At 41.4% G+C, this 19,820-nt stretch overlaps 1 protein-coding gene across 1 annotated transcript in view; it reads left to right on the top strand.

Annotated features, from left to right (window-relative positions):
• Window positions 1–12,809, top strand: part of DACH2 (dachshund family transcription factor 2) — a 986,384-nt gene extending 973,575 nt beyond the window's left edge. The window contains exons 14-15 of the mRNA XM_068963180.1: window positions 12,185–12,323; window positions 12,630–12,809. Coding sequence (XP_068819281.1) covers window positions 12,185–12,323; window positions 12,630–12,809 — 319 coding nt within the window. The remainder of the gene's footprint in view (window positions 1–12,184; window positions 12,324–12,629) is intronic.
• The last annotated feature ends 7,011 nt before the right edge of the window (window positions 12,810–19,820 follow it).

Raw genomic sequence — 19,820 nt, 5'->3', positions numbered from 1 at the left:
TCCTCAGTCTGCTCAGTCTACCCTAACTGGGGGGGCGGGCAGGGGCTGGGTCCTGTAGACTCTGATGCAATCAGATTGCCACAAGCATTAGGTCATGGAGGTGGGGATGGCAGGTAGGTTGTCTATTTCTCTGAACCCTGGGCCAGGCCAGTGAGTGGCTCTAGAAAGGTCTCTGGACCTCTGCAAGACTCGGCCTTTAGCCTGTCCCCAGGCTCCACGCGTTGTTACCCAGACCAAGGCCAGAGCATCTGCAGGGCCATGGATGAAGGCTTTAATATATCTTTTACTACACTCTGCTGAGAGGCTATTGGTGGACCTGGTCTTCTAACCTCTATGGTCTTTAGCTGAGGATGGCAGCTCCATGCCCCTTTTGCCCCTATTACCATATCTTCCTTGGTGAGATTATTCAACATTTGACAGAAAGTTGGTAACTTAGACCATCATGGTCTATTTCCACTAGCCCGAGATAATCACATTCTACTCTGTTTCTATAACTCAGGTAAATTAACTAACAATATCATGTGATGATACAGTTTTTATCTTCCTCTAACTGAAATATTATACTTAAAAAGCATAATGTCCCCTAGGACATATATATAGCAAATGGGGGAACCACTTATTCATTCACTGCTGGAGGTATAGTTGAATTGTAATATTTTAAAAGCAATTTTTATTGGAATAGAGTTGCTTTACCATCTTATATTAGTTTCTGTTGTACATCAAAGTAAATCTATTACAGGCATACATAGATCCCTTCATTTTTGGATTGCCTTCCCATTTAGGTCACCACAAAGCACTGAGTAGAATTCCTTCTACTTATTTATTTTTTCTTTTTTTTAATTCAAAGTAATTTATTTGTTTTAACGGGAGGATAATTACTGTACCATATTGTGATGGTTATTGCCATATATTAATATTAATGAGCCATAGGTATACAAGTGCCCACACATCTTTAAGTCCCATTCACCTCCCTTCCCACCTTATTGCTATGGGGTTTTCCAGAGCACTGGTTTTGAATGCCTTGCTTTCTGCATACATAAACCTGAATAATGATTTTCCTGCATGAAATGTGCAATTTTCTCTATATCACATGTGAGTTGTAGGTGTAGACTTTTCTACATTAAATTTGAAATCTGTATTTATGTTTGGAAATCTAGCTGTATATTTTTGGCCATGATAGATGAACTATTGTATGTTTCATATCTGGATATCAATGCACACTTTTTCCTACATAAATATGGAATGTTGTATATTTCACATAGGAAAATTTGAACATATAGTTTCCTGAATAAACTATGGAATATTTTGCATTTTTTAATGAAAATCTCAGTTAAGATTTTTGGACATGAAGTATATAATTCTCCATAGTTCAAATATGAAACACCAAGGCAAATTTTCATTATTGAACTAGAAAATGTGTACATTTCATAAATGATCGTCTAGGTACAGATTTTCCTACATGAAAGTTGGTATATTATATATTTCACATTTCACATGAAGAAATATGGACACGAATTTCTTTGTTTTGGGATACTCTATATTTCACATATGAAAATATGGGTGCTGATGTTTTTACATTAAATATGTAACTTTCTATATTTCACATTTGAAAATCTAGATACAGGTTTTCCAGCATGAAACATGCAATATGCTATATGAAAATCTGGAAAAAGATTTTCCTGCTTAAATATTTAATGTTTTATTTTACACTTATTAAAATCTATGTGCACATTCTGCACATGATATATGGAATTATCTGTGTTTACATTTGGAAAATATCGACATTCTTTTCCTTACATTAAATATTAAATTCTCTATAGAAGTCATATTAAAATATTAGCATGGGTTTTGTGGGCCTAGATTTTCAGCTGTGAAAATATGTAATTCTGTATGATTCACGTGTGGAAATCTCAGTGCAAATTTTCCTAATTGAGTATGAAAACATGTATATCTTACAGATGATAAGTTAAGTGCAGATTTTCTGCTATATTGCTATATGGGATTCTGCATATTTCATATAAGAAAATCTTATAATTTTTTGACATAGAATATGTAATTCTAATTTCACATATAGATATCTGGGAACAGATTTTCCTATATGAAATATGAAATCTCTATATGTCACATATTGAAATCTGTGTACAGATATTCACACATCACATATGAAATTTTCCACATTTCCTATGTGGAAATCTCTGACCAGATAGTTTAGAAAATATATGGAACTCTCTATAGTTCCCAAGTAAAAAGAAGATGAATTTTTGAGATGAAATATGGATTTTTGCTCATTTCTCTTATGAAAACCAGGGTACATATTTTCTTACATGACATATGAACAGTGTATATTTTAGATATGAAAATCTGAGTTCAGAGTTTTTTACATGAAATATGGAATTTTCTATGTTTCAAATGTGGAAATCTTACCTTAGATATGCTTCTATGAAATACATAATCCCTGTTTCCTATATGAATGTGGACCCTGATTTTGCTTCATAGTATGTGCAATTTGCTACATGTCACATAGGAATATCTTGTTCTAGATTTTCCCACATGACATATGGAATTCTCTGTATTTCCTTTATCAAAATATGAGGACAGGTTAACTTTATGAAAGATGGAATTCTTTATATTTTACATTTGAAAATCTAGATGTCGATTTTCTATATGAAATATGAAATTCTGTACATTTCTTGTATTAAGGTATTAGTGCAGATTTTCCTGCTTAAAATATGGAATACTCTATATTTCATATAGGAAAGCTTGAATGATGTCTTTCTTACAGGAAATATGTAACTGTCTATATTTCACACATGAATATATGGGTGCAGATATTTCTACATGAAGTATGAAATCTGCATTTCATGTTTGAAAATCTAGCTGTATGTTTTGTCATAACATATGGAATATTGCATGTTTCACATATGGATAAATGTGCACATATCTTCCTATATGAAGAGAGAATCCTGTAGTATTCACATAGGAAAATTTGAGCATCCATTTTCCTGCTGAATTATGGAATTCTACTTTCATAAATGAATTTCTCAATTAAATTTTCTGACAGGAGATATGCAATTCTCTATAGTTCAGATATGAAATTCCAGAAGCAAATATTCATTCCAGAAATACAAAATGTGTATATTTCACAAATGAAAATCTAGATAGAGGTTCTTACATGATGTGTGATACTCTTTACATTTCATATAAAAGATCTGACCACAGATTTCCTTGATTTAAATATAGACTAATTTATATTTCACATATGAAATTATGGGTAGTGTGTGTTCTACAATATAATGTATCTCTCTATATTTCACAAATGACATGTTGAATTTTTCTTATTACATTTATACATATTGGTTGCACATTTTTCTACATGGTAGATGGAATTCTCTGTTTAGCATTTGAAAATATAGACATTCATTTTTTTACAATAAATAATAAATGACCTAAACTTCACATATTAAAATATTAGCATGGGTTTTGTAGACATAGATTCTCAAATGTGAATGGATAATTTTGTGTTTTGCATGTGGACATCACATTAGAAGCTTTTCTAAATGAAATATGGACTTCTGTATATTTTACAGATGATAATTGGAAGAGAGGTTTTTCTGCTATACTGACACATGGGATTCTGTATTTTTCATATACAAAAATCTTAATTAAGATTTTACTACAGAAATATGTAACTGTCTACATTTCATATTATACAAAACTGGGAAAAACTTGACCTACATACAACATGAAATCTCTAGTTTTCACATATATTAATCAGTGAACAGATTTTTATACATAAGAAATTTTTCATGTTTTATGTAAGGAAATCTCATCCCAGATATTCATAAAATAAAATACTGAACTCTATATTTCATATATGAAAATATAGTTGCCAATTTTCCCACATGAAATGTGGAATTCTCTATATATCACATTTGAAACCTGGCAACCCATTTACCACAAAATATGAAATCTTCTATATATCATATATGAAAATCTCTGCTCAAAGTTTCCTCTAGGAAATACTGAACCATTATGTATGTCACACATGAAAAACTGGGTGCTAATTTACCCACGTGCAATCTGGAATTGTGTATATTTTTGATATCAAAATCTGTGCACCAATATTACTACCTAAAATATGGAATTCTTTATATTTCACATATGAAAATCAAGGTGAAATTTTACTCAGTTAAAAATGGAATTATCTATATTTTACATGTGAAAAAGTCAGTGCTGAATTTATGTCATGAAACACTGAACTTTTTGTATTTCATTTTATGAAAATCTGTATGCTGAGTTTCCTACATGAGATATTGTATTTTCTATACTTCATATATGAATATCTGGGTGGTGACTTCCTTACATTACATATGGAAATCTCTATATTTCACAAATGAAAATCATGGCTTTAGTTTTCTTCAGATATGAAGAAGCAATATGTTATTGGAGTTATCTCTATTTCACAAATGAAAATATATGCACCACTGTTTTTTCATGAAATATGGAATTCTTTGTATTTCTTACATCAAAATCTATGCTTTAACACTCTTTCATGGAACTTGGAATTCTGTATATTTCACATATGAAGATCAGAATAGAGATTTTCCTATAAGAAATATGAAATCACTGTATTTCATATGAATCACTGGTTCTTCAGGTACTGACACATTTCTTCCGTGTTTGTGTCCCTGTGCCTTGTACATGCATGTGTACAGGTGTGTGTTTGTGTCATCTGTGTTTGTGTGTGTGTTCATGTGCCCAGGCCCCTGCTGACATGGATATGAAGGCAAAAGAACATGAGATGTCTAACAATGAGTAGAGGAGGCAGGAGACATCCACAGACTAGGGGAGACAGGCCCATGCATCTCTGTGGTGCCCCTGTCCAGGACAAGAATGAGTAAAGGATGGCCAGTGACAACTCTGAGTAGTGAGTCCACAAATCTGCAATTACCTCAGGAGACAAAGACAAGCTCACAATTTCTGCTGTGCTGGTGTGTGTGTTTGTATCCATAAGAGGGGTTGGAGGGTTTGCAGAGTCAGCCAGCATAAATCAAGTAGTGTGGGGCTCTAAAATCATTACCTGTGGACCCCTCAGTCTGAGGAGCCATTGGCACTGATTAAAATTCTTCAAGAAATGGGCATAGAAGGAACCTACCTCAACATAGTAAAGGCCACATATGATAAGCCTACAGCAAATATTATTTTCAATGGCGAAAAACTGAAAGCATGCCCCCTAAGATCAAGAACACGACAAGGGTGTCCACTTTCACCACTATTATTCAGTCTAGTTTTGGAAGTCCTATCTACAACAATCAGAGAAGAAAAAGAAATAAAAGGAATCCAGATCAGAAAAGAAGAAGTATAGCACGCACTGCAGATGACATGATGCTGTACATAGAAAACCATGATGCTATCAGAAAACTAGTGTTAGTGTTAGTCACTCAGTCATACCCGACTCTTTGCAACCCCATGGACTGCAGCCCTCTGTCCATGAGATTTTCTAGGCAAGGATACTGGAGTGGGTTGCTATTTCCTTCTCCAGGGGATCTTCCCAACCCAGGAATCGAACCAGGATCTCCTGCACTGCAGGCAGATTCTTTACCAACTGAGCTACAAGGGAAGCCCATCAGAAAATTACTAGAGTTAATCAGTGAATTTAGCAAAGTTGAAGGATAAAAAAAATCAATACACAGAAATCATTTTCATTCCTACATACTAACAATGAAAAATCAGAATGAGAATGTAAGAATTCCATTCACCACTTCAACAAAAAAGAATAAAACATCTAGGAATAAACTTACCTAAGGAGACAAAAGAACTGTATACAGAAAATTATAATTTGATGAAAGAAATCAAAGATGAGATAAACAGATGGAGAGATATCCCAGGTTCCTCGGTAGGAAGAATCAATAATGTGAAAATGACTAGACTACCAAATGCAATCTACAAACTCAATGTGATCCCTATCAAACTACTAATGGTGTCTATCACAGAACTAGAAAAAAAAAAATCACAGTTCGTTTGGAAAGACAAAAGCCCCTGAATAGACAAAGTAATCTTGAGAAAGAAGAATGTAACTGGAGGAATAAACTTACCTGATTTCAGATTATACTACAAAGTTACAGTCATTAAGACAGTACGTTACTGGCAGGAAAAAAAAAAGAAAACAAAACAAAACTATAGCCCAATGAAACAAGATAGAAAAGCCCAGAGAAAACCCACACATGTATGGGCACCTTATCTTTGACTAAGGAGGCTAGAACATACAATGGGAACAAGACAGCACTTTCAATAAGTGGTGTTGGAAGTAGGCAACTAAATGCAAAAGAATGAAATTAGAACACTTCCTAACACCATACACAAAGATAAACTCAAAATGGACTAAAGATCTAAATGTAAGACCAGAAACTATAAAACTCTTGGAAGAAAACATAGGCAGAACACTGTATGACATAAATCATAGTAAGATCCTCTACGACAAACCTCCTAGAATAAAGGAATAAAACCAAAAATAAGTGGGTGCTATTTAAATTTAAAAATTATTGCATAGCAAAGGAAACTATAAACAAGGTGAAAAGACCACCCTCAGAATGGGGGAAAATAATAGCAAATGAAACAACTGACAAAGTATTAATTTCCAAAACATACAAACAGCTCATCCAAGTCAATACCAGAGAAACAAACAACCCAGTGAAAAAGTGGGCAAAAGTCCTAAACAGACATTTCTCCAAAGAAGACATACAGATGGCTAATAAACACATGAAGAGATGCTTGCCATCACTCATTATTAGAGCATTAGTTTGTCAGTCGTGTCCAACTCTTTGTGAACCCATGGACTGTAGCCTGTCAGGTTCCTCTGTCCATGGAATTTTCCAGGCAAGCATACTGGAGTGGGTTGCCATTTCCTTCTCCAGGTGATCTTCCTGACCCAGGGATTGAACCCAGGTCTCCTGAACTTCAGGAAGACTCTCTACCATCTGAGGAACCAGGGAAGCTCATTATTAGAGAAATGCAAATCAAAACTACAATGTGATATCACCTCACACCAGACAGAATGGGCATCATCAAACAATCCACAAGCAACAAGTGCTGGAGAGGGTGTGGAGAAAAGGGAACCCTCCTACACTGCTGGAATGTTAATTGATATAGCCACTATGGAAGACAGTATGGTAATTCCTTAAAAAAAAAAAAAAACTAGGAATAAAACCACCATATCACCCAGTAATCCCACTGTTAGGCATATACCCATCAAAAACTCTCACTTTTATTGGCGAGTGAGATATTAAAAAATTGGATGAAAAAAAAAAGCCAAAAATGACACACGTACCCCAGTGTTCAATGCAGCACTATTTACAGCACTATTTACAGCCAAGACATGGAAGCAAGCTAGATGTCCATTGACAGGAGAATGGTTAAAGAAGCTGTGGTGCATATATACAGTGGAATGCTAGTCAGCCATAGGAATAAAAAGGAATGCATCTGAGTCAGTTCTAAGGAGGTGGATGAACCCAGAGCCTATTATGCAGAGTGAAGAAAGTTAGAAGGAGAAAAAACAAATACCGTGTATTAATGCATATATATGGAATCTAGAAGGATGGTACTGATAAACCTGTTCACAGAGTAGCAATGGAGATACAGACATAGAGAATAGACTTATGCACAAGGATGGGGGAGAAGAAGGAGTGGGTGAGATAAACGGAGAGAGTAGCATGGATGCATTTATACTAACATATGTAAATAGCCAGCCAATGGGAATTTGCTGTATGACTCAGGGAACTCAAATGGGGGCTCTGTAACAACCTAGAGGGGTGGGAATGAGCGGGAAGTGGGAGGGATTCAAGAGGGAAGGGCATATGTACACCTACACCTACGGTTAATTCAGGTTGAAGTGTGACAGAAATCAAACCAATACTGTAAATAATAATCAATCAATGATAAATATTGTTTAAAAAACTAAAAAAAAAGTTATTTGGAAATTATCTAGAATGTCACACTTGAGAGAAAAAATAAAAAACTTAACATGTGGTCTGTTGCCTTCCAGGTCCTGTTCTCTTCATTTTTTAAAAGTATGAGATAGGGGAGTTAATGTTTTCATGATTCTATATCTGTTGTTCTATTTATCATTATATTATACTATGGTTATGCTACTTTTCATAATAATGAGGGTGCTCCACTAATGTTGGTCAGAGAAAACACCTGTTGAGATGTCCATTTGGACCAGGAACTGTTCTCTGTGATATGTGCATGCTGACATGACACCCCATGGTCTTTCATGCACTTAGGAGAAACTGTGTTCAATCCATACACAGATCCACTCACAGTAAAGTTTCCTGGGGATAGACATGTTGATCTGCCTTTTGATCCAGAGTGCACTAGACACTGCAATGTATTTCAGACTGGGCATCAGATACAACACCTCTGTTCCTCTCTGGCCTGGGCACCAATCTGACTCAGCTCTTCCAGGGAGGTGACTTTGGGAAAATTCATTCACCCGTTAACTACTACATGTTTCTGCTTCCTCAGCTGCCAAAAGGGATGATAGCATTAAAAATGCTTACCTCATAGTGTTATGATGAGTACTCAAAGACTTTATTATACATGTACATATGGAGAGCTAACCACGGTTCAGAAGGGTGAGCTTATCTTCTTGCCTCTCTGCATTTCCGTTTCTGCTTGTATTCACACCCCCCTGTCCCTGCCCCCACCCTTTTCCCCTCCCACCCCAACTCCACTCTCTAGCACCTGTGCCCCATCCTCAGACTCTCCATCCAAACACATGGCTGACAATCTCCTCATGATTTACCTCAGGAAATATCCATACCATCACCTTTGGATTAAAAATCATGAATATTGGCGGACAAAATAAGAAACAGACTAAAACTGATAATGTGAAAATTACACAAGAAATAAAGCATTACTGATGAAAGTTTGACTATTAACATTTTCATGTCTTTATCAGATTCAGATTTTCAGAATTTGATACAGGAGAATTAGACTTGATAAAAAAAATGCCCCCCCCCCCAAAAAAAACTATGTGATGCAGGATCACAGGCTTTAAATTTCCCTCTATAAGCTTTTTAAAACTTTATATGCTTATTTTCTATAATTGTTCAGTGACCACTTATTTCCTGTCATACAGATCATATGAAGGGGTTATTGGACTTGTAATTTCATAGAGAATATGCACTAAACTTTTCCATACGAGCACATAACGAAACCTCAGTGTTGCATTTAGGCTTCACAATATCCCCATTGGAAGAGGCGGATACTCATTATGCTTTAAAAAAAAAAAAATCCTCCCCCCATGCCTCATATACTGGGTTCTTGAGGCCCTGAAGGGCTGAAGTGACACTGAAAGGTCCATGCAGTGAGTCAAGGTGGTCTTTAACACTGTGTCCCTGGAACACTATCCAGGGAAATGTGGAACAGCAATAATATTAACTACAGTAATGACAACAGCTAGAATGGACTGGGAACGTACCTGGAAATGGCACATACTGTTCTGACAGTTTCCCATGTCTTAACATGGTCAGTGTTCTACAGTGCCCAATGAAGTAGTTAAATTTACTCCAAGCTAGTGCTTCTATGTGGCTGATGGAGGAATGAGGCACAGAGATGCTATGTAACTTGATCAGTGTCGCCCAGCAGTCAGGGAGCCACCAGTCTGGATGCACTGTGGAGAACTCAGTGTGTTCTGCATTTCCAGTCAAGGGTAAGATCCAACGGCTAAGGCAAAATATGTCGAATAAATGCTACCACATAACACAAATTGATCTTATATCATGGAAATGCACCCTAAATAGAAATCTGATTTCTTCAGAAATCTTTCAGATACAGGCTTTGCAAGACTGGAACTAAGATGTTTTGTAGAAATGATGGTCTGAAAGCCTCCTCAGAACAGCAGACAGCATGTCATTGAGTCTCCTAGACCAGAGATCATGGGTTTGCGCATCAGAGAAGGCAGCAAACCCCTGTCACATACACAACCTCCAAATGGAGACAAAGCCTGGAAGGAGGCAAAATAAGACCGTTCCTCTGCTCTGATAGAGCCTAGACAAGTTGCCCATGTCAATCAGAACTGAGGAATTCTAAAAAAAAAAAAAATGCAGATTTCATGATCTGCATTCAGTGAATCTCAATTAGTGCAGCTACAATAGTGCCCTAGAATCTGTCACTTTTCATTATGCTTGGGAAATTCTCAGGGACTTTATTAAACCCCTTTAGTAGTGAGACTGTATGCAAAACAAGGGAACTAGAGATCAGAAAAGATATGAGAAAAAAAAATAGAGATGATCAACAAAACCCAAAGCTGGCTCTTTCAAAAGATCAATATAAATTCATAAACTTCTACTCATATACAAAAAAGAAAGCTAGATAACTAAAGACAACACTTACCAATATTGGGAGTAAAATAGATTTCAGATCCCACAGAAATTAAAAGGATTCTGTGAATTGATTCTGCATAATGACATCTGGCAATTTCGGTGAAAAGAACTAACTAAGTTCAGCCAAAAAGAAATAGATAATCTATTGAAAAACTGAGCTTGTAGTTGAAAAATTTACAGAAATCTCTGGGCCCAGGTGGTATCCCTGGCACAAAAAAGAAAAGGAGGGAAAAAATGGGTAGGGACAGAGAAAAGGTGACTATATTCTAATACAATCAGTTACTCAAGGTAAAATGGGGCAAGTCCAAGCAATGTGATGAAGCCATTGGTTTTTATTTTCTCATTGTCCTCCAGCTTCCCATGCCTGCCTCCCTCCTTTGCCCCAGTTGCTTTCTCCTTCTTAAGTCCTGCCCTCCATCAAGAGTAGCAAAATTATGAGGCACGATTCCAACATTATAACTGATATCCCCTGGTTGACGGATATTCAGCATGGATGCTATCATCCCTGCAGCTTGTATACTCAAGCTCTCTGTCTCTCATCATGGACCAGAAGGTTTCACTCCTAATTTCAGGTATAGCTAGGAGAGAAGGTGCAGGGCACACATTGGACCCTTGAGTCCTTCATCTGTGAAATGCAGATGAACACAAATTGTGGGAAAAACAGAGACAGCAGCACAGGACCCTTTCAATGAGTGCTAAACCAAACGAAATATGCCAATCCCAGAGCATCACAGGACTCCTTGACATTCAGAAGCATGGCAAATAGATTTCCCTGCCAGGACTGTTGTATTTATTGTTCCTTCTGCCTGGAATGCTCTTCTCTTAGGTAAGCCCATGGCCTGCTCCCTCACTTCCTCCACATCTCTGCTTATTTGCCATCTTTCAGGGAGAATTTCCCTCATTATCTTGAATAAAATAATAACATCATACCTACACACACCCTTTCCCCTGATCTAGCATTATCTTTCTTCATAGTGCCTGCCACCCTTCATTTACTTACTGACAATCAGGTCTATGAAATGAGAGACTTGGTCCGTTTTGTCCTGTCACAAACTCCTCGAATTAGGGCTCTGGCATAAGGCAGGTGCTCAGAAAACATTTGCTGAAGGACAGTCGGGAGCCAGGCCCTTTACACACGTTGCTACCATGCACAAGTACCCTCCAAGATGGACACTGGCCCCACTGTATTAATTATGATACATACTGAGATTCCAGGAGACAAGTGACACGCTCAACAACACACATGTTGTTGAGGTCAGGTTCCAGACTCCGAAATCATACCTGCCAGCTTCCAAATCCTCAGTTCCTGGACAGAGACCTCACAGACAAGAATTCAAGAGGCTTTACTTCTAACACAACGACTCCACACAGCTCAGGTAGAAGAGGCTTTACTTCTAACACAATGACTCCACACAGCTCAGGTAGATATCCAGAGACACCAAAAACAGGTCACTGAGTATCTGCACAGAGAGCTCACAACTCGAGTCTCAGACCCTCAAACACGACAGAGACCAAACACACTGCAACAAAGAGCCTCCAAACAGACCAAGGTCTTCAAGACAGAAACAAATGAGAATTGCACAGATACTTCACATCACGGAGACTGACTTCTGAACCACTCCGGACACTTACTAACCTAATACTGAAAACCCTAAACAGAAAGACAGAACTTTGAGTAACTCAAGAACATCATACAACCTGAAGATAAAGTTCCCAGACAAATGGAAAGCCTGCACCCTGTGCACAGACCCCAAGCAGCTGATAGTTCACACCTTAAGACAAACCTCTCCTCAAAACAGCTCAGAGACATCACAACTTGGGACTCAGAATCAAAAGCTCAGAGATCTTACATTCTGGGGAGCAGACGCCTACACAGACATCTCACACTCAGGGACTCAAATGCCCGAAAGCTCCAAAAATGAACATCCCGCCATACAGGCACACACATCCTAGAGGCTTTGGACTATGGCTTGCAAAATCCACTCAGATCCAATATCCCATCACCCACGATCCTGGCCAATGGCTCAGAGAGACCAAATGTACCCAAAACAGCATCTGTGATGTCATACGTAGCCATACACAACCCAAGCTCCCTGACACAGCTACTCTCCAGGGAGAGACAGGAACCAAGCCCAGAGACCTCTCCCTGGTCATGAATTGCATTCATCTGTGCGACTTACCGCGCTTTGTCATATGATCCAGACTGAGTGAAAGCTAAGCCTGAAACAGCGTAACCCTGCACAGCCACTGACTGTGCCGAACCTTGCCACTAACCAAGGCAGCGATTCAACCCCTTCGGGAAAAGCGGTAAAACTCAAAGAAAAATCTCACACTCTGAAAAGCCTCGCAAGCGAACGTAGGCGTACTGGTATACACACGCCTCTCGCCCAGAGTTCCAGCTCCGCGACCTCAGTGCCTGTCTAAGACAGGCAGCCTACGGGAACCAAGCGAGATAGAAAGTAAGTCGGCAGCAGCCAGGCTTCCGCGTGTACTCGCGCTCTGGAAGAGCTAATTCTGGCAATCTCCTGGTCGCCGTACCCTCAAAGCGGCCGCCAATCTCTCGCTCTGTAGCCATCCCCACGTTGGTTGAGCCCATGTAGAAACGAAGGGGTGGAGTTGGAAAAGAGACAAAGAAAGTTGCAGCTTAATATCGGTGTCCACTCGAATTCAAATGCGGCAGGAAAACGGAGTGGAGCGAATGCGGTTGGACCTAGTGGCGCCATGAGTGCCTCCGCTGGGAACTGTGGTCGATGCCCGACGTGGTGTCAGGGCACCCTCTGTTTTTTCACACACATTCCCAACGGTACCTTCCAGAGTGGGTGGTCCTACCGCTACCCGTCAGCGGCATATTTCAGGACAGAACTGTTTGTTCTCGAGCGCCACTTGATGGTGAGATTGGGAAACAACAGAAGTACATGCCCCTACCATCCCAGGATGATATGCACCGGGTAGAAAGACAAAGTCAAGATGAAAACCTCACAGATTGCCACACTCTTGGACTCAGAAAAAAGTCTTCATAAACTGAAGATTACTCCTCTGTGGTGGCCACCATTGTAACAGTAAGCATTCAGAGAAATTTCTCTGTGCTGGGCATTGGCATTGGTGCTTGTTTGTGCTTTCCTATTTAACACAGAATAGGTCTCATGGGGAAAACCAGCCACAGTCCCCCAACTGTCAGGAGAGATAAAGCTTCTGAGAATGGGATCTGAAGGCCTGGCGTGGGGACGGCCTCTGTCGCTGACTGCAAGTGATATGTGAAAGGACAACAGGACTTTCCATTCTGTTAGGAAAGGGGTCATCTCCAAGAGGAAACAAGGACACCGTGTATGTGGCATAAAGACCACAGCTTTCTCATCATCTTGTCATCCCTGAATATGTTTCCTAGCAGAATCCTCAGCCTGTCTAGCTGTGCCTCTCTATGTGGGAGAAAAGTAACCCAGATAGAGATAATGGTCAGTTTAAAAATTGGAGAGTAGAACTCAGTGTCATGTGTGTGAAAACAGTGAGGAGGCCGATATGACTGTCACAGCATAATGGAGGGAGAGCCAGGAGATCCAGTGAGAGAGGTAATGTGGGGCAGGTCCTTTAGGGCCTAATGGCCATGGGGAGAACTTTGACTTGAGCCCCAGGAGGGTTCTTACAAGAGAAGCCCCATGCTTCCTTCAGAGGCCCATATCTCACAATGATTGTTGAGGAATGCCCGCTTCACCCCAAGAAAACCACAGGCCCTCTGAAGCTGAATGTGCCTCTCTTCAAATCCCCCTACTGCTCCCAGTGAACATCCATGTCAATTGATGATACCCTCAGGAGAGAACAAGGCTCCTCATGGTGTGAGTGAGGTGACATTCAGTCTGGCAAAGGCAAAGAGGGACGATGTAACAGGCACTGAGTTGTCAGGGAGAAAGACAAAGCTAGAGCATTAGATGAGCAGAAATACTATTTCTGAAAGCAAAGAGTCCCCACTTAGTTGTGCACCCACCTACGGGCCCCCAGCCCTGCTACTGGATGATGTACCTGTCTCTATAGGAGAAAAGAGGCCCCTCCCCGGGGACTGCCTCTAGGGAATGACTCAGTTGCCCATGGCCTGGGCCTCAGTCATGCTCCCTTGACACACATCAGGGTCCTCTGCCCATCAAGACAAGGACATGTTCCAGTCATGGGGAGGCTCATGCTGTACACAGGGTCCCTCACAAACTGTTCTGTTCAGACTGCCCTCATGCTGACCTCAGTGTCAATGCTTTAATGGTGGAAAGAGAGGCAGGGATCTCTGCATTTGTGGTGCAGCCTCATACAAACTGGTGAATGTGAGGTTTCTCCCCGCCTGCTTGGAGGCTCACCTCTGTGACTTTCAGCACCACCTCCCAGGGAATTAGAAGGTTACATTCCATATATCTGGTAACGAGCTGGATGTGTGATGGGGAGACAGAGAGACATATCCTGACAGTGCATCAGTCACAGGGCCCTTGTGGCCCTGTGCAAACGCCCCACTCCCCCACTACCTGTCCAGGGTTGTGCTGAGTCCTTCCTTCCTCCTACAAGGAACCCAAGCTTACATCCAGTTCCTCCCCTCCTCATGTGCTGATACTTTCCTTCTGCACTGGGCTTTGGATTGGGTTCCCATCTACAAATGGTGCCCTCCTTGTTGTGGTTTGGGCAGATTGAGTGAGTGAGTGTGTAAACACAGTTTTGGTCACAGGGCCACTGTCAAGAGTGGCAGTCATGTCGGCAAGGTTTGTTTTTATCAGGATTATTACCATAGGCTCCTGTGAACTGCACATCACTTACTCTCATTGAGGATGGGGCCCCAAGCTTTTATCTCTGTAGAGAGGCATGGTAGAAATCATAACGAATGTGAAATCACAGATCTACTTCTAAGACCCGTGAGAGTGGGGTCCATCCAGCCTTCCTCTCAATAACACTCTCATTTGCAGTTACATGATTAGATCAGAGGCCCAAACCACTGGACAAAGACCACCCTCCCCCAAATAGCTCAAAGACTCCATGCCTGGGACAGAGATCCACAATTAGTTCAGAGCCTGCTCATCCTGGACACCAACCCCAAACAGCTCAAATACATCACACCTGAGGACACAGACCCTAACCTGCTCAGAAATTCCCACTATGGCCTCAGATGAATTAGGATCCCAAAGATAAATGGCATTACTCACAGCCAGTTCTATTGGGTGAAGTTGTAACCTCTTTGGTTGCTGAATGAAACGACATTCTGAAGGAATTCAGAGTGAAAAACAGGATGAGGCACACTATGCTTTGGACAAGCTGGCCTTTATTTAGTTACTCGGATGCCTCAGGAAAAGATTCAGTGACCCCAGATTCTTGCATCTTCCCAAACACAGAAAAGCATGAAAAGAATTATCTTGTGATATCAGATCTCTGTGTTTCACAGTAAGCTTTTACCAATATGCATGCTTGACTGTATGCATTTCCTAGCCAAACTCATATTGACTTCTCTGCTACCTCCTCAGAGCACTTTCCTCAGAGCTAAAAGAATATCTGTGTCCTGGGCTCTAGTTCCCAGAAGACCCTAATTCAACCAATCACAACACTTCCGCTGTATGTTTTTCTTTAAGTAGACACTACTCAAACTAACAGCCTCTCTTTAGCTCGTAGGCCTCACACCCCTCCCCACAGGGCCTACAGGCTGCACCCTGGGACACAGAACCCCAAATCTTTCCCTCTGGGCTTCTGTGTGGGCAGTGGCAGTGAGGCTCTGTTAAGTCAACCCCAAGGGAGGGAGGCCACCAGTCTAGCAAGCCCTGCAGTCTGCATTCACCAGCATGTCATTCTGAGGAAGGCAGTTTCATTCCAGGGGTGTGGTGTGCCTTAGAGCTGAGGGGTTCTGAAATTAATTTCCCATGTCTGGGTCCTGACTTAGGCCCTAACCCTCCCCCTATCCCCAGTCACCTCTGGTCATGGTAACTTTGTATCCTGCCCCATAGGAGGTTCAGAGTGAATCCCATATCCACAGAAGAAGCCTTGGGGACCTGGTCTTCTCTATGTCAGCACCCACTGTGGGCTACTCAGTTCTGGAAATTGGAGAGGTTTTCCCCTCACTGTGCCTATAACAACTCCCTTACATCCCTCTAATCATCTGTCATTTTCCAGAGTCCCTCTCCTTGTGACAGCTGCCACAACTCCCCTCTCACCCAAATTCCCACCCCTCCTGTCATCTTCCAAGAGGCTTCCCTTCCCACCTCAGGTGCCTCTTTAGCCCCTCCCCCAGCCCTACTCCCAAGGCCTCATTTACACCCTCACTCCAATTGTGTCCTCTCACACAGAACCCGCACTGCCTCAGAGGATCCCCTGAGGACACTGTCTACTTCCTGCATTCTTCAGGACACCTCTCTCTTGCCCACACACAGGTGACTGTCATAAAGTTCTGGTGAAGGTGGAACTGAAATTCTCTCCAGGATCCAGAGATCATCCAGACCCAGACCAGGAGTCCAGGGCACTTCCCTCAGAGCTGGTGGGAAAGGGTGAGGGTCTCTGAGAGAATGAGCTAGACTAAAGGTCCCACAGGTGTAACAGGGTTTTCTTCAAGGGGCCTAGTGAGGAAGAAGTGACATGGCACCTTAGAAGTGCTTGCTGCTGCTGCTAAGTCGCTTCAGTCGTGTCCAACTCTGTGCAACCCCATAGACGGCAGCCCACCAGGCTCCCCCGTCCCTGAGATTCTCCAGGCAAGAACACTGGAGTGGGTTGCCGTTTCCTTCTCCAATGCATGAAAGTGAAGTGAAAAGTGAAAGTGAAATTGCTTAGTCGTGTCTGACTCTTAGCGACCCCATGGACTGCAGCCTAACAGGCTCCTCCGTCCATGGGATTTTCCAGGCAAGAGTATTGGAGTGGGGTGCCATTGCCTTCTCCGAAATTATTCCTGAGTAAACTATAAATAGAAAATAACTACAATGTACAACACTTTATAATGACTTAAAAGGGCTATTTACATTTAGAGTATGTATTTTAAATATTATCAAAACAGAACTTAATATATCAACTTAAGACACTGCAATTCAGAAGGATGATTACCTGAAACTGAGATCCCCAGTCACAGATGCCACCTGACTCTTAGAGTGACCTCACTAAAGCAGCCACTGATCGGAGAAGGGTCTCCAGCCTGTTGACTGGGCAGCAAACACTCCGGGAGACTGGGTTCCACTGGTACTTCAGTGCTCAGGCCCCAGGTCCCCACTGCAAGCTCTTGCTCACCAGCCTCAGTGCCTGACTGTGTGAGCCCTGGTCTGATCTGGGGCCTCTGTCTCTGTACCCCATGGGAGCCTGTACCTGCACTTTCCAAATTGGCTGCAAAGAGTAGTCTAGGTTTCTGTGCCTCCCAAGCTCCACAACCAATCACTGCTGCCAGTGTATTCAAATCTGCAGGGGATGGGTGTGGGCAAAATGGGGTTGGAACAGCCTCCTGGTCATCTGAGAAAGAGGTTTCCCCTCTGTCTTCCCTGAGAATGATGTGAGGTGTTAGGAAGCAAGCTTGACTTCTCCTGCACCACAGATGGACAGCACTGTGGCAACATCTATCAAAGTGAAAACTGATAAATCCCTTGTCCTGTCCCTGACGGAAGGACGTTTTTTGTCCAGTTTTGTTAGTCACCCAAGTGCCCAGCACAGAGTAGGTGATAATTGGGTGATTTTTGACCAACTGAGACTTGATCCAGCAGCTCTATTTAAAAATATATAATCAACACACCCACATTCATAGACCTGTGTGTAGAAGAAAGTTGGTAGCAAATAACTGTGCAAAACCTTTTTATGTCCATTAATTGTCAATGATCTTTGGATGGTAAACGAATGGTGAGGGGCTTATGGTATAGCATGCAGCACACACTGGCCATGGAACACAATGAGGGGACCAGTGTGTACTGATCAGATGGAACTGCTTCAAGACATGCTGTTAATAGTCGTGGAGAGGGGAAGCAAATGAGAGATGCTCAGAGTGGGGCCTGCTGTGTGTGTGTATGTGTGTCTGTTTGTGTGTATGTGTGTGTCTGTGCTGTGCTTAGTCACATCTGACTCTTTGAGACTCCATGGACTGTAACCCTCCAGGCTTCTCTGTCCATGGGGATTCTTCAGGCAAGAATGCTGGGGTGGGTTGCCATGCCCTCCTCCAGGGTATCTTCCTAACCCTGGGATCAAACTCAGGTCTCCCGCACTGCAGGTGAATTCTTTACCATCTGAGCCACCAGGGAAACCCAAGAATACCAGAGTGGGTAATCTATCACTTCTCCAGGTTCTTTCCAACTCAGAAATCCAACTGGGGTCTCCTACGTTGCAGGCAGATTCTTTACCAGCTGAGCTAGCAGGGTAGCAGTATGTGTGTGTGTGTGTGTGTGTGTGTGTGTGTGTGTGTGTGTCTGGTTTACATACAGGGAAACGTGTTTGAAAGGAACAAGGAGGCTCTGATAACTAACCCCAGTGGTAGGCCCTGGAAGCAGAGAACATGGAGTGAGATGAGCTGTGTAGTCCATGTACTGATATACTAATGGAATCTTTCATCAGCCCCATGCTCAGATAATATTTGAATAATTATTAATATATAAAGCAAGGTCATATGATGAAAACAATACCTGTACCACAGAACGTTTGTATGTGAGGGCCTCTGGAAGATGTCCAGGAACAGGGTTCTCAAACTTACATGGCCCAGGGCCAGGCAGTTAGTGTGCATAAGGGAACCCAGCTCATGTGAGGGTAGGGAAGAGCAGCACATGGCCATGGTAAATGTTCCCTGCTGAATCTGCTTCTGGTATAGGTACAATAGAGAAGATGGGATTGGTGCAGACTCCAGACCCTCATGACAACCTCCTCCGCATCAAAAATAGTGGTAATCTTCAGGATGCATCAAAGTTGTTACATCTTTGCACTGATGTAAACTCATTGGGAATTTCCCTCAACCTTTTCATTGCAGGACACACACACACACACACACACACTCCATAGGGAAAGATAACTGATCCTCTTAACCCAGAATTCAATAACTAACTAAGATGGACTTGAGGGGACTTCCCTGGTCGTTCTATAGCTAAGAATTCACCTTGCAGTGCAGGGCATGCAGGTTCACTGCAGCCACTGAGCCTGTGGCACAAACTAGAGAGTCCATGCAACCCAAGCTGAGTTTCAGATTTTTGCTTGTGGTGCACTGACTCTCTATTTGTTACAGGTTTACTATTGTGCTAATAAATTATGTTTATTACAAAATATATACACAAATGCAAATTGCAAAGAGATCAATGAAAGATAAACTTAAAAAAAGAACAAGAAAATTACCCTCCAATTTAAATAAATTAATTAATTAAAAAACAACAACAAGACTGACTTAGGAATTGGTTCCACCCATAAGAAATCAACAGGCTTGGATTTATCCTCCCACTTTAAGCAGTTAAAATTTTGTGACTGTTTTTATACATAGTACAA

This window comes from Capricornis sumatraensis, chromosome X (genome assembly GCF_032405125.1).
Source record: "Capricornis sumatraensis isolate serow.1 chromosome X, serow.2, whole genome shotgun sequence".
NCBI lineage: Eukaryota > Metazoa > Chordata > Mammalia > Artiodactyla > Bovidae > Capricornis > Capricornis sumatraensis.
This window is presented reverse-complemented; position numbering and strand designations above follow the sequence as displayed.